At 42.4% G+C, this 20,214-nt stretch overlaps 1 protein-coding gene across 6 annotated transcripts in view; it reads right to left on the bottom strand.

The window, feature by feature from the left end:
• Positions 1-16,586: 16,586 nt before the first annotated feature.
• The window catches only part of BCL11A (BCL11 transcription factor A), a 100,363-nt gene continuing 96,735 nt past the window's right edge, over positions 16,587-20,214 (bottom strand). For all 6 annotated transcript variants that reach the window (XM_019717276.3, XM_088796148.1, XM_088796146.1 and 3 more), the window contains one exon: positions 16,587-17,094. In XM_019717276.3, the coding sequence (XP_019572835.1) occupies positions 16,993-17,094 (102 nt within the window). In that variant the 3' untranslated portion in view covers positions 16,587-16,992. The remainder of the gene's footprint in view (positions 17,095-20,214) is intronic.

Below are 20,214 nucleotides of genomic sequence, written 5' to 3'. Positions count from 1 at the left end.
CAACCTAGCCTTTGCAATGTAAGCATTTTCTGTCCTAATTGTGTTATGAAAGGATTTTCATCTTTATATTAAAGGAATTTTAGGCTTCATCAGGTTAGTGTGAGTAGAGTTAGTACAAGAAGCTCCTGAAATCACCTAAGGGCTTACCCAGCCTGCCTCAAGGTCAGCAAGTTTAATTATCTAAGGTGGCCTGAGGGGTCCCTTTCCTCTCCTTCCTGTCTCCCTAACTTCCACTCTCAAGGAGGTTGCTGGCAGCCTATTTCTGGAGAGGACAAAGCAGAGGCAGACCACCCTTATTTCCATAGCTTCTTCTAGAGCTTCAGCCAATACTATCAGAGCAAATGTACGCCCTCAGCAAACCCTCCATGCCCCCACCAGTGGGACACCCCTTCCTTCACCAGCCAACATCAAGGTGACCCCAATGTTATCTAAGGTAGTATTTCATGGTGTATCATGACTGTGTCCTGAAAACTCCAATGCATCCCTACGCCTACTATATTTTTTCCCCTCTAATCACAAAGATTTGAATCTCCCACCTCCAAAAAGAAAAAAAAGATATTTGTAGGACTCTCTTCTTTACCCAAACCCTAAATGGTAAATGCCACATGAGGGGTTCATACAATAGGTCAGAGGGTGGGGTTGGCCGTACTTCTTAAAAGTTAACGCATGTCATTAAGATGCAGATCATGACTCGGCTCTGGGGAGGGGCTGGACATTGTGTGATTTCTAATCGGCTCTGAAGTGATGCTGTGTGGTCCAGTGATCACACATGGAGTCTTAAGGGGAGAGGTCCCTTCCCTCAGAGCCCCCAAGTGCGGAAGGCTTCTGAGAGGAATTCAGAGCTGAGGAACAGTTTCTCAACTGTTGGGCCCACAGGAGTGCCCACCTGGAGAGCTACAACCGAGCCATGTCACCCTAAGAGGGAAGCATAATTCACCTACTCCAGGGTGGAAGTAGTGGCAGGAAGTCCGAGTATACCCAGCAGGCTGTTTACGCCACAAAGAGGAAAGAGGAACTGACCTTATTCTCGTGGGGAAGTGCATCTTCTCTTGTCCAAACCACAGGCTCACAACCATACTAGCTCAAGTGAAGTTCCTGCGATGACCACTGGGTGTGGGCCTGCCTCTTCTGGCCCCCACCCAGGAGTTTCCCCCCTCTCCCCATGGGTCAGGGCCGGCCAAGCAGGCCACCATTCCCAGCCTGTTACAGAACCCCAGCCTCCCTACCCAGGAGCGCAGCCCCACTTGCCTTCCCACGCCAGTGCTGTGCCTCTAAACCAAAGCCAAGAAAGCAAGCTGTGTACACTGACACGTGAATTAGATCCTTACAATTATCTCTCAATCCTCGCTTGCCCTCTGCTTCTCTATCACTTTTTTTTATAGCTAAAGTTACTCGCCCTCATTTTAAGTACATTGTGCAAAAGGCATAGGCCAACTTCTGATATATTCCCACAAGCAAAATTAAATACCAGTAACATGTGTTTTAGTGAATTGGGTCCCTCAATTTGCATCTTATAATAAGGATGTTATCATACTGGTTTATGGCTCAGCTCTTTAGTTTTTATCTCTCTGGGGCTAGATTCCCCTCATGAGTTCAATATAAGTCTATGAACTAATGTAATTTTTAAAACGCTTTTCTTCTGTGTTAACATTAACACCCTTATGAGTGAAAGGGTTTTACTCCCCAAAGTGTACAGACTGTTTGCATTCACTGGAGGATGGGCAGGATATTAGCCCTCAGTGATATCTGCAGCTGCTCTTAAGTGAAAGGAGTTGAGTCAGTAATCCAGTCTGCCATTGCAAAAAAGGCTCTTTCACCTCTTTGCCCTGAGACATAATCTCTGGTGTGTTCATTCCCTTACATTTAGATTAATTATAAAACATTGTCACCAGAATATTAAAGTAATGTTTAATACACAGAAGGGAATAAGGTATTCTGGAAAATGCATAATTTCTCTATGATGATTTTGCCAGTTGCATGCAATATGATCTTTTGATTGCCAGCTATAGAAATATTGTGACTAAGCTTTCACTAGCTTTTTATTTTTGCAACCATCCTGTCATAGCACTTTGAAAACTGTAAGCTTGGCCGATCAAAAAAACAAAAAAAAACAAAACAAAACAAAACAAAAAAACGTAAGGGTGCCCATGCTAAAGAGTTCTCCCAGCTTGGTTCCAAGAGGGGGTGGTGAAAGGAGAGGGTGTACAGTATACAGTAGCCCTTTCTACTTCATCGGTCCTAACACAGCTGGGTGGTGGAGAAGGGACGGGACCCCCCAACCTCTGTACAAGCCCAACACACACACACACACACACACACACACACACACACACACACACGTCCCTTGAATATGGGAAGGTGTTAACATTCCTAAATGGAAATCTCCCAAGTCCTCTCACTTGCTTCAGATTTTCCAATCTCTACTGCAGCCACACCCCCAGGAGGGATGGTCTAAATCAACATAGAACAGCAGCAAGTGGAATGTTCCTTGCTAGCAGTGGCTGAAATGGGACCTACACTCCTTGGGGGGACTGCTCCTGGGGACTGGTTACCTCAGCCATCTCCCTCTAGGTCACTGGGCTCCGTCCTCGGCTGTGTTGGTTAACAACCAAGTGTCGTTACCAACAGAGAGCTCTTGTCCTTGGAGGTCTCACTCCAGGTCTCTGCAGGTGAAACTTTTCCATTTCAATAAGTTTTTTTTTTTAAATAATAATAATGATAGCCGAAGGAGCACTCTAGCCCACACGCCTTCCCGTGAGCACTCACTGCAAAAGCTGGTATCCCCATTCCTCTGTCACCCCACCAAAAATGTTGGTAGAATTCTTTCAGCTTTTTAGAACTGGAATTAATTTTTAAATATATGTTCTATTTATCCATGCCACCGAACGGCAATACGCCCAACACCTGTCATCTTGTTTCCATTATCTTTAAGGCTCCCATGCCTGTCTGACCCCCACACTCTGCTCTTCAAAAATATACTAGATGTGTATATAAAAAAAAAAAAAAAAAGTCAGCGCTCTTACCCCAAAGGCTCAGAGTCTGGAGGCTTAATTACCTCTCCATTTGCGACACAAAGGTCCCTTGGGTCAGAATTATGTGTGATTTCCAGTCAGAAAAGGGATAGGTTTACTCCACTGTTGCCCATCCCACATCTGTTCTGTAGACACAATGACTCCTTAGGCGGGGAGCGGATGAACTAAGCTTCTCTAGCTGGCTTTGTAAACTTGAACTTTAACTTCTGGAGAAGAAAGAGGGGAGCCCAGAATGAACACAGTATCTGAAGATACAACTCTAGAAACTAGGGAGTGATGAAAAACAAAGATCAAAACCCAATAACGTCCTTCCAGTCATCACAGTCATGACAGATGAAACATGTTTTCCTGTCAGGATGTGTGTGTGCTGGTGGCACACACAAGACACAAATATGCTTTTGTTATAAATAGGCACCGTGTTTCCCCAAAAATAAGACCTAACCGGAAAATCAACCTTAGCATGATTTTTCAGGGTAACATCCCCTGAACATAAGCCCTAATGCATCTTTTGAAGCAAAAGTTAATATAAGACCCAGTCTTGTTTTCAGGGAAACACGGTATGTACTAAGTGTATATAATAAGTGTAACTGTGCATACGTACACACTTACTGAGCATACACCATAATTCTGATTCACAGGGAAAATGGAAAGGGTGATTATATGAAAACTACTATATCAAACAATTATATGGACACTTGCATTTCCTAACCAAATATATGTGACTTTCAGTGATTATCATTTCGCTGCGCTGTGGATTGAGCCCTGGACTGACACGGAAGACGGGTGCCTAGCTAGAGAAGGGAGCTTTGTCTTCTGTTCCACAGACTGCATCTCACAGAGGCCTGAATTTCCTCCCTGTTCCCCATCAAGGTCTGTAGGGAATACAGCGGTCCCTGTTTACCTGCCGTTTTGACTTCCTGGGTTTCAGTTCTGTGTAGCGTGCTGTTCTCTTCCCACGCCATTCTGCGTAGCGTGATGAAATCTCATGCTGTCTGGCCCAGGATGAGAATTATCCCTTTGGCCAGTGTATCTATGCTATATACACATGTGCTCCCCACCCATTAGTCACTTAGTAGCCACCTGGGTTATCAGATCCACTGTTGCCATATCGGAGTGCTTGTGTTCAAGTAACTCTTATTTTACTTCATGATGGCCCCGGAGTGCAAGAGTAGTGATGTTGGTAATTTGGCTATGCCAAAGAGAAGTTGTAAGGTGCTTCCTTTAAGTAAAAAGGTGAGTACGGTACAGTAAGATTGTGAGAGAGAGACCACATTCACATAACTTTCATTACAGTATATTGTTATAATTGTTCTACTTTAGTATTAGTTATTATTGTTAAGCTCTTACTGTGGCTAATTTATGTTAAACTTTATCATACTCGTAGGTATGTATGTATAGGGAAAAAACATAGTACATATAGGGCTCAGTACTATTCATGATTTCAGGCATCCGCTGGAGTCTTGGAATGTATCCCCTGAGGATAGGGGGGACTACTATACCCAACTTTTTCAGTTATGCTTGACTCTGTTTCAGTGGTCTATATTATCAAAGTGTTTTCACACCTCAGGGAACATTTCCACTTGTGTTGAACCCCTTGGGCAGCTCCCAGCCATTTGCTTATGACTCGTCTTTAGCATATATTTACATCCTAGACAATCACCTTAATGGATAGGGCCAGCGCTAGGGTCTGTGGCTGTGGACAGGTCACAGAAGTGGGGAGGGGACTCTGGGAGAAACTCGAGGGTGTAATGAAGAGTTTGCAATCCAGTGCCAAAAACTAATTTTTAGTGTGCCTTAAATATCTTGACTTATGACACTGGACAGTCATAGACCAGTCTTGCTTCCAGGAGAAGCATGCTTGTGGGGAGCAGGGGGCAGGAAGGTGTAAAAGGTCACCAGATGATATGACTGCAAAACAAAAATGCAAAGCTATCTATTTTTGAAATGTAAGTTCCAAGAGAGTGAAGCTCTACCCTGGTCAGCCTTACTTTGTGCCCAGGATATTTTTCTGATTCCATGTAAACATGCTCACTTATTTTCAATTCATGCTTTCGTTATGAAATTTATCTAATGTTGTGGCCAAATGACAATAACATCATATTATTACAGAACTTGGAATGTGTCAATAAGCATATGACAAAGAAAAAGGCAACATAATACAACTTTCACAAATAGTCAAGAGAATCAAAAATTCTTAAATCTCCCCCCCCCCAAAAAAAAGGAAAACCTTGGAGCCCGCTGACCTACAAAACTCTAGTAATTTTCTAATCTTTTTCCAGTTGAGTTTATCATTGTGCTTGAGACTTGATGCTAAAGTGTTAAATGCTTGATGAGACATGATGTTTTTCTTTTGTATTATAAAAATATTCCACCTCTTGGAACTAACTGACCTGTTTGGGCCTCAAGGTCTTTATCTTTAAGCTCTTCATTGTGTAGGCTTCTAACAACAGTCAACATGTTAAGGAAGACTTTTTGTTGGCTTCCATAGACTGTTTGGGATGGACAGAGACCAGGGCAAATGGGGAATTTAGATACACCATCAAACAATGGGATCAATGTGTGCTTTAGTGTGGTAGGATGACTACCTAGTCTGACCCACATCCTCATAGCAGAATCCTTTCTAAAGGAAATTGCCAACACCTTGAAGGGGCAGCCTCCTACTGGTCTCTTCGTCTCCTCTGAGATCCCCTTCAATCCATTCTAGACCCTGCTATGCTCTTTCTAAAACTTTTCCATGCACGTGAATTTGAAAAACTATTTATTGATTATGCTACAAGCCTCTTAGCCTATCTCCATAATATGGCTCCAAATTAGTTTTTAGCCTTACCTTCCATGATTTTCATACAGACCTTCTCTTCCTGCCACACTGATCTAGCCATTGCCCTCCAAGCACAACACTGCCTTGAACTGGTTTGTCCTCATTCTTTCTCTTTATCATCTAAATCTTAGCTTGCCGTGGATAACTAAAAGCCCAATATCAGGTCCCCAGAGAAATTATCTTCCTTCACATTCCCACAGTTTGTGTCTCTTACTTCAGAATTAATCACATTACATCCTTTCATTGTTAATTACCTGCTTATAATCTTATCCCACCCCCATTAGGACCAACTGTAATCCCTTTGAGGACAGGGGTTGCATTCTTTATAGTTGCCCACAATGCCTAGAACACCAGCTTGCACACCGTTGATGGGGAAGACAAAGTTGGTTTTGTTGATGTTCTGAGAGATCACGGGACTGCACATAGCAGAAGTAAAGATTTCTTTGTCGTGTTCCATTTAGATTAAATTAGCAGCAGGTAATCAGTTACAGATCAGCTCAGAGAGTTGAAATATATGGACTTATCCCCTGAATAGGTCATTTATCTTTGATCACAGGACAAGAACTGTGTTTCTTTTACTATCCTCCTCCTAAATCATCTGCTGCTATTCTTTACAAGAAGAACTGGGCCAAATGCATGAGGAAACATCAATGTATACTCATCCCCACCATTTGAAAAACAACTTTTCAGTGTACATCCTACTGATAAGATGTAAAGAAAAACATTCCCATTCATTCAGAAACTCCAAAGCCCCTTGCCTGGGACTGCTGTCTACATTGGCAAAGTGAATTATATATTAGCATTTTAAAAGGCCCACTGTTCTCACCACATCAGCTTAACTGAGATTAGTTATTTAGTAGGATTCTAATTAATTTAATTCTCCACTGGTGGCAATTTCTGATGGGCAATGACTGTGCCTTTTACTTCTTTGCATTCCTTCCCCAGCACTTAGCTCAGTAGGTTGCATATAGCAGAGACCTAATAAATATTTGTTGATTGAACAAATGAAGGAGGCTTACTGCAGATGGAGAAGATGCACGGGTAAACTCAGACATGCCTCACAAAATCAAACTCCCAGTGCTGAGGATGGACAGAAATGCAAGCACCATAGGAAATACTGACAACAGCCTTGCTCAATAGTTAACAAGACCAGTCTGAGTGAGTGTGCTTCCTAACCAGCTTAATTAGCGCTGTTGTCATTGTTTTGATATGGTACCCTCAACCTTTGACATTCTACATGGTGACAAAATTCTCAAATGAGATACGCATAGATCCAGGAAGTCACTATGTAGAGGTTAAGAGTGAAGATTCTGGAGTCATATCATAGTGGCAGTACCAGTTATACAACCTTGGACATGTCACTTAGTCTCTGTAAGCTTCAGTAAAATGGGAATAATCATAGTATCTACCCCACAAGATGGTTACAAAGATGAAATAAGAATGAGCATGGAAAACTCTTATCATTGTGTCCAGAGCATAGTAAATTATCAATACACATTAGCTGATATTATTTCGCTTTAACCTATATTTTTCTCTTTACCCAACTCCAGGCAGTCTGCCAGCTGAGGATGAGAAGGGTTAGGTGTTCAATCAGAGATCACATTTTAGACATGTCCTGGACCCTGATCTCCAGGCAGCAGAAGATGTGGGGTATTTTGCCACCTCTAGTGAGATGCACAAGGCCCTGTGGGAGAGAGCTGTTCTCCAGTGCTGCCCTCCAGTAGGGCAGGGGGTAGAGGGGACCTCCAACCTTAAGGTGCGCCACAGTGATAAAAATGCGCCCTGAGCACTGCATATGCAACCATTTCCAAAATGTGAGCATGTTTAAAACACAATGACAGCTTTAGATTCCAAACAAAAATCACTGCAGCTTTTTATTCTGTGACATAAACATATAAAGAAAATGGGTTTACTAACCAAAAGAAAAGAAAACCTCACCCTTAAGATGGACCACAACCCCACTTGCCCACAGCCATCAAGAATGGATGTCAAGAGATCCAAGATGGTGGAGTAAACACTGTGCCTCAGTCCTTCCGTGAACACATTAAAATTACAACTAAATTATAGAACCATCGAGCTAAAGAACCATCAGAAGTCTAGCCAAACAGTCTAGCCAAATATAAAGAAGAAACCATGTCAAGGCCAGTAGGAGGGGCAAAGATGCAGAATGGGCCCTAAAACTCCCTGTGGTGGTTGAAAATCAGGGGGGATACCTCAGCTGTGGAGGTTCCCCCTGGAGGAGCAAGGGACCCCAGCCCCTAAACACTAGGCTCCCCAGCCCAGAGTACTGGTGACTGGAAGAGAAGCCCCCACAACATCTGGCTGTGAAAAACTGGGGATTTCGACTGTCAGGTGGGACAAATGGCTCTGGGAATCCTAGACATCCTCATAAATAGCCCATGCACAGACTCACTCGCTCACAGGCACTTACCTTGGACTCCAGCAGAGGGATGGTGGCTTGGAGGGCTTTGGAGACATATGGGGGGGGGGGGGGGGCAGACTGAAGAATGTGGCTCCAGAGGGAAGACTGGAAGACAGACAGCATTTGCCCGGCAAGGAGTTTCCTTCCCAAGCAGCCAGCAGGTGGACACCATCTTTCCTATATTGAGCCCGCCCCCTCTGGCTAAGTCTGAATCTGATTGGCCTGGTGAGCTCCTCTGCTCTGCCCTGCTGACTCACTGGGGCCCCACACCATCCAACTCCCCCAATGTCAGAGGCACTTTCTCCCTAAACAGCCAGCCTGCATTGCACTCTTTCTAGGAAAACTACTGTAGTCTATGGGCCCCAGGTGAGCAGTGACTGGCCTCTGTGTGCTCCGAGACTTTCACTGAGTCACTCCAGGCTCAGCACTGACACCAAACCAGAGTCTACATTAACCTGGTGACCACAACTTTTCCCAGTCTAGTGATTTTCTGACACCCTGCCTCACTTAACTGATGCACCACACAAGGCTTTATCAGTAGCTGAACCTTAAGGGAGCCAGCAGGTAGTAGCAGGCTTCCAGGTGTCCTGGTTTTTTGTGGAGATACCCCGGGCCCAGTACTGGTGGCAGCTGTCCGCGGTTCGCAATCTGGCCTCTCCCACACGCCTCCAGGTTTAGCACAGGGAGTGAACAACTGCAGATCATTTTGTAGCTCCTATGAGTTACCTCCTGGCCAGTCACAGGTAGTTGCTGACCTGGGCCTGCACCAGAGCCCCTTCCAAGAGGCCCCAGAACCGATATATTTGGAGGTTAGCTTCACACCACAGCAGAGCACCACCCAATTAGCCCCACAAGTGGCACACACAAAGGGTGATCTCAACAGGCACCAGAGCCCATTGGGGTGAATCCCATTCAGTGGGGTAAGCCTCCCACACAGCAGCCCAAAAGCTGTGGACATAGCCAAACCCCACAGCCAGTCAGGCTGAGGATCAATCCCACCCACTGACATGCCAACAGTAATCAAGGCTCGACTATAACAGGAGGGCACATACAACCCACACTCCAAGAGACACTCCTGGAGCACCCGAAGCAGGTGACCAGGGAGACTGTGCCACTGGGCCCCACAGGACACCTACTACATAAGGCCACCCGGCCAAGACTGGGAGACATAGCAGATCTACCTAATACATGGAAACAAACACAGAGAGGCAGCCAAAATGAGGAAACAAAGAAATGCATCCCAAATGAAAGAACAGGAGAAAACTCCAGAAAAAGAACTAAATGAAATGAAGGCAAGCAACCTATCAGAGACAGAGTTCAAAACAATGGTTATAAGGATGCTCAAGAAACTTAGTGAGAACAGTCAGAAGTGAAGAATACAATAACTGAAATGAAGAATGCACTAGAAGGACTCATCAGCCGACTAGAAGAAGCAGAGGAGCAAATAAGTGATTTGGAAGCTAAGGTGGCAGAAAACACCCAATCAGAACAGCAAAAAGGAAAAAGAATCCAAAAAATGAGGATGCTTTAAGAGACCTCTGGGAAAACATCAAGTGTAACAACATTTGCAGCACAGGGGTACTAGAAGGAGAAGAGAGAAAGCAAGAGATTGACAACCTATTTGAAGAAATAATGACTGAAAACTTTCCTAACCTGGTGAAGGAAATAGACATACAAGCTCAGAAAGTGCAGAGTCCCAAACAAGATGAACCCAAACATGCCTATAACTAGACACATTATAATTAAAACAGCAATGGTTAAAGATGAAGAGAGAATCCTAAAAGCAGCAAGAGAAAGGCAACTAGTACCTTTTAAGGGAGATCCCATAATGCTGTCAGCTGATTTCTCAAGAGAAACGTTGCAGACCAGAAGGGATTGGCACAAAATATTCAATGTGATGAAGAGCAAGACTACTCTACCCAGCAAGGCTATCATTTAAAAATTAAAGAACAGATAAAGAGTTTCCCAGACAAGAAAAAGCTAAAGGAGTTCATCACCACCAAACCAGTATTACAAGGAATCTTAGAGGGACTTCTTTAAGATGAAAAAAAATCAAAATTATGAATAATAAAATGGCAATAGCTACATATCTATCAATAATTACTTTCAATGTAAATGGATTAAATGCTCCAATCAAAAAACATAGGAGAGCTGAATGGATAAGAAAATGAAACCCTTACATATGCGGCATGCCTTCAAGAGACTCATTTCAGATTGAAAGACATGTACAGAATGAAAGTAAGGAGATGGAAAAAGATATTTCATGAAAACAGAAAAAATCTGGAGTAGCAATACTTATACCAGACAAAATAGACTTCAAAACAAAGGCTTAGAAGAGACAATGAAGGACCCAGTAATCCCACTTCAGGGTAGTTACCTGAAGAAACCCAAAATGCTACTTCGAAGGGACATGTGCATCCATATGCTCATTGCAGCATTGCCTACAATGGCCAAGATGTGGAGGCAGCCTGGGTGTCCATCCATGGAAGAATGGATAAAGAGGAGGTGGTACAAAAATAAGTGTACAATGGAATATTGCTTGGCCATGGAAGGGAACGGGTTTTTGCCGTCTGTGGTGGCATGGATGGACCCGGAGGGTATTGTGCTGAGTGGAGTGTCAGACAGATTCAATGTGATTTCATTTATCTGTGGAATCTAAGAACAAAATTAACAAACAAAAGAGAAACAAACTCATAGATACAGAGAACATTTTGGTGGTTGCCAGATGGGAGAGGGGCTGGGAATGTGGGTGAAAGAAGGAGATGGGATTAAGAAGTACAAATTGGTTGTTACAACGTAGTTATGGGGACGTATGGTATAGAATAAGGGATATACTCAATAATATGGTAGTAATTATATATGGTGTCAGATGGGTACTAGCTTTGTTGGGCTGAGAGATGGCAGGGGGTTGGGGGTAGGGTGAAAAGGTGAAGGGATTAAAAAGTACGAATTGGTAGTTACAAAACAGTCATGGGGATGTAAAGTAAAGCATAGGAAATATAGTCAATGAGACGGTAATAACTATGTATAGTACCAGGTGGGTACTAGAGTAGTCAGTGGGTCACTTCTTACATTATATAAATGTCTCACCACTATGCTGTACACCTTAAATTAATATAAAATAATATTGAGTATCAAAAAATAACTGAAGTGCATTTGGCAATTAAAAAAAAAAAAGACTGGATGTCAATACCTCCAATCCTATCTAGAGTCCAGGGCATTCGGATGGCTCATACTCTTTTGAGGAAGCAGGGTGTCTCCTTCCATTTTGGGAGGGAGTAATGCGCCTTGAATGGGGTTAAGTAGAGAGAGAGGGGACACCAAGTAGGTGAGCACGGCAAAGACAGAGCTGGCATTACCACTCGGAGCTGCTGGCTCAGACCCCACCACTATTCACCAGTCTAGACCAAAAGCCCCAGGAGTTCTCGTCCAGCACAGCCTGTCGGAGGGGAAGGAAAATGTACTCTCAAAGAGGCTGAAAAATAAAAAGAACTCCGCAAAGAAGGCAAAGTAGCTACAGGCAAATCCACACAAAAGGGACCACTTTAAAGGAAAAACTCATGTTCCTGAGTTCTGAGCCGTGGGTAAGTTTCTGAAGAGGAGCATTTGCATTTTGGTTTTTCCCCTTTGTGTAGTGAAGTAAGCAACAGGTAAAATCAGGCAGTCTGAAACAGGGGTGTGAGCAACTCAATGCAAATCTTAGAGTTGAAAGGCAGATAATCTCCATATGCCTCTCCGTAGGCTTTCAAGTTATCTGAGAAGAGAGGACAAATCAGCAAGGAGAAAGGAGCAGAAGGGAAGCAAAGGCAGAAGTCGCCTGTTTGTATTGCTGTCTCAGGAAATTCAGGAAACTATCACTAGGGGGAAAAAATCAGGCAAATGACTTCCTCTCAGACCGTCCCCAATAGGAATATTTGATTTGCTGTTGCTCTGTGAGGCTTCCTGCTGTCCTGCTCCTATTTCTGGGGTGACTTTCCTGGTGCAGGGTCTAAATAACTGCTACACACAGCAACTGCAGCTCTATCTGGCCCCGAGACATTCAAAGTCAACCCACGCCATTCAAAAAAGTACATATGAATCAAAGTTTGGCTAACAAGAAAAGAAATGGCAGCAGAAATGCTTATCACAACAGGTCTAATAAGGGTGAGGCCCAATCTGTGTATCTCTAAACAGAGCCAGGAACCGGTGATCAAAATGGAAAATAAGATTTCATCTTGCACATAAAAAGACTGTGCAGCCTGAATAGGATTTTAAGTGGAATAATCCTTACAACCGAGAGTGGTATAGCATTTCAATCAATCCTCCTTTTAGTTCATTGCTATTTCAACACCTTTGAACTCAAAATTAAATATCCCCAGTAACAAGATTCAGGTCATGTGATTGGCTATATGCATTCTCTAACAGGATGTGATGTGACCTCAAAATTCAAATTAAGTGAGTGTTTTTCTTAAATCCTGTCTAGAGACTGGAGTAGACTGCGCGATCTATTTAAGTCATTTGTGACAAATTTGGTTTGATGAGTAGCTCTTTTTTATGCCCTTTTAACTTTAAAAGCTATCTCCCAGCAAGTCTTGGTCCTAAGTTTATTTCTACCATTAGAGGGGTGAATTAAAGGAGGAATCCTTCCAGGTAGTGACCTAAATGTTCTCTGTCATCAGCGTGCTACTTAGAAACCCTTGAAATACTGGCCATGCTTACATGCTCCCCACTAGAACTGGCACCCAAACAAGCTTTTGATTTCATTCTTAAATCCTTCTGTAATGCACGCTTTTCTGCCATTCCTGCTTCTGAATTTAGTAGGTCACAAGGGAGAGATTTGCAGCTTAAATTCCTTTGCACAGGAGCTGGAGGCTTGGGTTCCAGTTCTGGCTCAGCCACTGTGTGGTTTCAAGCTTGGCTCTCACTTTTTAAAAAGCTGTGTGGTCTTAGAGCCTTCACTTAATCTTTGGGCCTCTATTGCCCTGATCTATAAAATGAATGATTGCTGTGTTTCCTTTCAGTTTTAGTCTATTCTTGTCATACCTAATTTCTAGAATCAATAGGAAAATTGATTGTATCATGTCTATAAAACTGCTTCATAAACCTTAAGTATTTCCTGGGAGCATTTTCTTTAAATATAAAGCAAGCTGAAGGGTAATGTGATTTAACAGCAAGGTATCTTAATTTACACTAACATAGGAAGGGGAACAATTCTGTTTCTTGATTTCGCTAGAAGTGAAAAGTTCTTTGGCTTAATGTAACCCTGGCAGAGTGCAAACCAGGGACTGCTGTCTCGATGAGGGAGTCAGAAAAAAGAAATGTGACGTTATTGTTTCCCTGTTGATTAAGAACTCAGACAAGATAGATCCTTGAAGAAGGTGGACTTGCAACACTCGTTGTTTCTGAACTTCAATTGAACTTCATATGGATTTCATAGCCGATACGAGTATGTAAATTCCTGAAATCTGTTCCCTCACACTTATACCCCAAAAGGAGCCACAGCTATGTGACATGTAAGAAGAGACACAACAGCCTACAAAAACGTCACTTCTGACCCTCTCTACCACTACTTTCTGGGGATGCTGATTTGTAAAACAATGATTTGTAAAATCCTTGCTAGAAATAAATATTAACACTGAGAAAATGTATGTTAGCATTAATAATCATCGTCTTCAACATTAACCTATCTAGCCTTCAAAACAAGAAAATCATGTCAACGCACACAAAACTTGAAAGATATCCTCACCACTTGAAAAGCTTGGCTCTAATACAAATGCTCTTGAAAACTCCAAGTGCCCACGAAACATTCTGCCAAGATTTGGGCCACTTAATTAGGCCTTAGTAGAATCCAAATCTTAGGCTCTCCTTGCCTAAGATTTTTCTTTAAATGAACACCAGTTTTTGGTACAATCATTCATTTCTCCAGCATTACCAATATTCAAAAGGCTGGGTGCTAGGTGCTGCAGAACGTATTGAGTCTCTGCCATCATGGACCCAGAAGTCTAACAGACCTTTGTGCTTACAGTGACAATCCAGACAGACCACAAAATTAATGTTCATAGACCAGGCTTGAGAGGGTAAAAGCAGTATCTCATATTTGGTCACCACCCTCTTGAGCACCGGATCGTGTCCTCTGAGCCGTGCTTGGTGCATGCTGGCCAAACAATTAATCTCTTTGCAATCTGAAATTCCACTCTTGGGAGAATGCATGGTGAGAACCCCAACCAGATTTGTCAGTCCCTTCTGCTGCTTCCACCATTCACAGATAACCTTGACCTTGACATACAGAGAGATATGTCTTCCCAGACCATCAATCTTGTGTGGGTTTTCAAAAGTCCTAGCCCCAGTATATCACCATGATTTCATAATGAATTTCATAAATGAATTTTTATTTTCTTTCAACTGAAAATGGTATAGTGGAAGAGTTGTTTTTTGTTTTGTTTTCCATGAGGGATCTTTCTTCTCGAAAAGGGGGAGAAAAATAAAGATATCCTTTACCCACTCCCTCTCTCCTCCCCCATCTCCCCAACCCTTCAAAATCCCACTTCTAGAGATATTTATTTACAAACGGACTCTGAGAAGACATGAGAGGCAAAGTGGAAACACAGACCAGAAACGAAAGTGTAGTGAACACCAAATGCAGTTACCAAGGCTGAAGTTTGTCCAAAAAACCACATTTGTTCTGTTGCAGTCAGGTCTCCCTTTTGAAGTGGCATCACTCTTTCTAGGTATCAGCAAGGAGCTGAGCATGTTCAAAGAGGATGCTGTCACAGAATCCCTAATGGTCTTAGGTTTCAACAACACAGAGGCAGAGCAGGGGCCAGGGAGAGTGTTTCTCCACCACATAACTTGTCTGGAAGCCTCATCTCACCTAGTCACGAGGAAGTCTGAAAAACTCAAGGCCACCTAGTCAAACAGGCTCATTTATTTGTCATGGAAAAGGCACTGGAGAAAGATGGCAAGGAGGGACCCTTGTTCCAAGCTCCTTCCTGCAATACACACAGCTATTGGCAGGAAGAGACAACTCTGAGTGAACTTACAAATGGACATCCTTGATCTATGTGCAAACCATACATGTGTGCTCACGAACACTTATGGCTTGTGTGCGAACACAGGAGAGACATTCCCTTTGATTAGTTACAGAGTTCAGTGGAATTAGCTCTGGACTAGACACCAGAACACCTGGCTTCTCGGCTCTCAAGGACTAGGAGAAGCCCTTAATCTTGGTGAGCCTCATTCTCCTTATCCTAAAATGGAAGTTACGAGATCTGTCCCAATGAGGATCAGATGAAATCATGTACATGAAAGCACTGTATAAAGTATAAGGCAGCATACTACTGGAAGGAATCATTATTTATGATGAATAAGTAGGAAAGAATCCAGATGCCAATTATTTTATCTTCTCACTAGGCTAGGTGATCTGGCCAGTAGGTGAGTGGGTACAATTTTCCCCACTTAAATGTGCACAGCCAACATGTAAATCTGTAATAGACAGGTTTATTATTTATAAACCTATTTCAATATACTATATTGTCTCTAGATCACTTCTGGATCTCCAGGCAATAGAAAACATCAAATTGAAAAAAAAAAAATTATTTGTAAATTAACTGGACCAGAAGGAATTTTTATCACCTGTTTGTAGACCTGCCTTATTTGCGAAACTAATTTCTTAGAAATGGGGCATTACTATGATTACAATAGTGTGTTCTGATGCAAACGTCTTTCCTCCTATAATTTTCCTCCTTATAAAATCTGCTCCAAATTTCCTGATGTAAATAAGAAAGAAGTTTTATGTTTGTTTGTTTGTCTGCATTAAGATATATTTGCCAAAGGTTTGGAAACCTAAAATTAGAATAGTTAATAAGCAACTACTGACATTTATCACCTCCCTTGGAATTTACCACTAACCCTGTGACGGTATCTTTCTTGAGCTAAATTAAAAGACAAATTCAAATCCTGCAGGGTAGCCACCAAAAGCATATATTTGAAAAACAGAATTCAGCGTGCCATATTATGCATTATTTAATGGTATGCAAATTATAAGTCAGACAGTTAGGAAAACCACACTTCAGCATTAATAAACAACAACACTACTACTACATTAATTATGATATTGCTATGATTTATTCTCAAGTTTTGCATTTTGATTCTCCTTGAAAATTTATGCCATCTGATAAGCAGTAACCTATTTCCCCTCCTACACCTACCCATTCCTCAAATCTGTTCCTTGTGCCCACCCAATAGGTGTCTGCAGGAAATGGTACAGAAATACAAAGTCATAAGCAGCTGCATTGTCTTATAAACATTAATAATTAAAGAACAAGCAAACACCACCTAAAGCTCCAACATTTATTGTGTCAATGTTAAGCACACTTTTTAAAAGACAACATAGAATGTATAGAAACAAGGGGTTGGGGACTCATGCTTATTTCCACAATACGGGTAATTAGGTTGGCTGGTTTCAGAAGGGCCAGGACACCACTTGGGACAGCGATGGTCCATTGGCCCTCTCTATGGGACTGATTCACTATTCCAATTCGGGTCTGTTTTTTTGTTTTTACTTTTTATTAAAAAATATAAATAAAATGGCACTGCAGGTCCAGGCAGGAAGGATTCTGCAGGACTCTGTCTGCGCACACGGCTTCTTGGAGGCTACTGTCAGAAAACATCACAAACTAGCAGGATGACAGACCACGCAGATGTCGGCCAGGCGGCACGCGTCCACCCCGCCCCTGGGGACTTCAAATTTTCTCAGAACTTAAGGGCTCTCGAGCTTCCATCCGAAAACTGCCACACATCTTGAGCTCTCTGGGTACTACGCCGAATGGGGGTGTGTGAAGAACCTAAAAAGAGGTTGGAGACAGAGGAGGGGAAAAAAAAAGTACAGGTGTGACTTGGCCCAGAGATTGTCTGTTCTCTAACTAGCTTTTTACAATTATAACTTAAATCAACCACAGGTTGAGCCACTGGCATCTTAAACTGACTTCAAACTCAGTCTTCCCCCCACAACCCCCCACCCAAATCTCTGACCTCTGATTACCTTTCCCATGATCTCCCTCCCTGCCTTCCCCCAAAGGACCCAGACCCCCTATGCAATCATATGATAGTCCTAATAAACTTGGGACACACCTGGAAAGAAACACTTTCCCTTATGACTGAGAAAACTGAGTAGGAAACAGTCCTTTGGTTGAGGAGAACAGGGGAGGGAAGAGGGAAGGGGACATTTCCTTAAAATAATAATAAAATTATAAAGAAACAAAAAATCAAAATTGATGTAAAAGCAGCACAACGAAAACATGAAATGTCATCAAGTTCAACGTCAAAGCAGCCAACGATTTACAAGAGGCGAACAAATCTCTGAAGAGGAAACCAGAACCCAAAATAGTTGCTCCCAAATTGCACCAAAAACTGCCTGTAGTTTCGTTCAAACATGCAGTTTTCCTTTTTTTTTTTTTCTTTTTTGTAAGGGGGAAAGGCAATGGTGAGGGGAAGAAGGGAGTGGTTATTTTCCTCCGGGGTTGCTCCCTTGCTGTGTACATTGACTTGAAGTAGAACTGGGAGTCCGGATGTGCCGAGGAAGAGGGCTACCACTGTGGCATTCCAGGTCTTGTTGTCATGGCAACCTGAAGCAGGGGCCTGGGGCCTCCGCTCCCTTGACTTGGCTCCGGAGGAGGCCCAGGGTCTGGAGCTCAGCTGCTCTCACGAATCCCCCCTGAACAGTAGAGACCTGGGCTGAGGGGCCTGCTGTGTCCAGGTGGGCTCTGGGAATCCGGTTCCCAGTCCAGCCCTACGTCATTGTCGTTGAGGCCCCTTTAGCTGATACCCCCATCAAACTCCTTTGTTAGACCTCCTACCAATACTTAAAGCACTAAGAGACAAAACACAGCATGGGCATGTACCATGTTCACTGCCATCTAAAAGCACAGCCCCCTATGGGTTTGGGGGGTCCTACTTTAGAGGATAGACTTTGGAGAAATCACTTAGATTGCCTTTTCTGCTGTCTCATGAAGACCTGACATATGCTCCCTTTAAGTAGTCTTTGCCACTTTACAGAAAGGAAAAACAGTATTTGGATCAACCATTGAGTTGTGTTCAGCCAAGTTTGAGTACAATGACCCACGTGAACTGTATTGGTCTCCTTTCCCATTTGAAAGGGAGGAATTAATTGCATCCCATGACCATAGATGACACTGGGAAATAGAGAGAGAGAGAGAAATAGGCCCATCCCCCTAAAGGCTGATTTACTGGTCATGTATTTTACTAAATGAAACAGCGGGCTAATGGGATAACAAGACGACAGCAAACGAAAGTGCATACCCAACAACCCATGTCTATAATTTGTAGCTACAGCAGCCCTGGAATAAATGTACACAATCTCAATTCTGCCTATGCGTTCTGATCTCCATTTCTCTAAAAATGGATTCGTTTATTCATAACTGGGAGAGCTGCAGGGCCTTAGGAGACACTTAGGAAACTTTGCTGAGTGGCTCATGCCTTTTAAAAGCTAACGGTCTTTTAAAAAACGTTTTTCCAAGCAGGTTTAACAAACGCTCCCAATCCCATCCTCATACCGGCAAAATTCCCACAAGTTTTCTTTTTTAAGTGGGAAGTTGTCTGAAAAAAAAAAGAGAATGGGATGGGTACATTCTTGAACATACCAGGCCCAGGGACAATGGAGTAACAGAATCATAATGAAGAACACATGATTACAACACAGTCATAAGAAATGATGTTTGTGTGTGTGTATACGGAGCGGGTGGGGGGGTGGGGGAAGAGGTTTCAAAAAAGAAAACACTGTATTTCCTCCCTCATTCTCTGTGAGTAAAGTGTTTGAAGCAGGATAGGATGGGGCCTGAGGCTTCTCAACTCCTTTTCAGGAAGGCCTGAAATATCCCAGTACCTTTTAACAAACTTTGAGTGTCTGTGAATAAACCACCTCATTTCCTCATTTCTCCAAATGAAATGATATCTAACCCTCACCGCCACTTCCTTTCAAATTCTCACTTCACGCATTATGTATACAGTATATATTTATTGCATATACAAAAACAGCATTTAAATAAACAGTTCTGTCACAGAATGCCCTGGGAAAAACTCAGCTACTTCACACTTCCTGCCATTGCTGGTACAAATGACGAACCAAGTGTTCACCTCACTTCTTAGCCACGTTTAAAATGTGTTTGTCAGTCCTTTTGTAGGTCCCCAATAGAGAGGATAGTCAATGAACTCAGGATGGAGGAAGCACTTGTACTGGAAGAATTTCTGGATTAAAGTGTGTGAGAAATCGTATTTGCTGTATTCCTGTTTATTAAGTTGTTCTCAAAATGAAGATAAAAAGGAAGGTTTTTACAAGTAGCAGTTCAGGTGTGTAGAGAACATTGCATCAGCACATCGGGAGCGTCATATAACCTTACTTGAGAATTTTGAAAAATGTTAATGTTCTTAGTATTTCCTCATTTTAAAAAGATATCACAATTCATCCTACTGTTGGAAATGTTTGTTATTTTACATTAAGATTTTTAATTTTAGGGTTCTGGATACAAGATGTCATTTATAAGGTATATTCTTGTTGCGTAGGTTTTCATGTTTCTATTGTTCAATCAGCTTCAGAAATCATATTTTATAAGAGGGCTTCAATAACTCAGGAGACTAAGTACCCTGAAGAACCTGTCTCCCAGTAAATTTATTTAACTTCGGGACCATGTAAATCAAACATAATCTGTGATTTATCACCAGATGTTTGCACCCCTCCTCACTCCCCATTTGATTTAAGAAATTTGAAGACACAAGTATACAGTAACCACCATTAATTCTGTCTGTCAGGATGCAAAACCTAATTACACTAAAAGCATCATATACTGAGAAATTAATATGAATACTGTATATAAGATGTGTACAGCTGCACTCATAGCTCCCAATAAAAGAGTGATAGGGACACACAGCCGTTTATGGACATTTAATAC

The sequence above is a fragment of the Rhinolophus sinicus genome, chromosome 2 (assembly GCF_057876585.1).
Source record: "Rhinolophus sinicus isolate RSI-liver-muscle chromosome 2, RSI-T2T, whole genome shotgun sequence".
Taxonomy (NCBI): Eukaryota; Metazoa; Chordata; class Mammalia; order Chiroptera; family Rhinolophidae; genus Rhinolophus; species Rhinolophus sinicus.
Note: the sequence above shows the minus strand (reverse complement) of the source record. Positions and strands in the feature narration are given on the sequence as shown.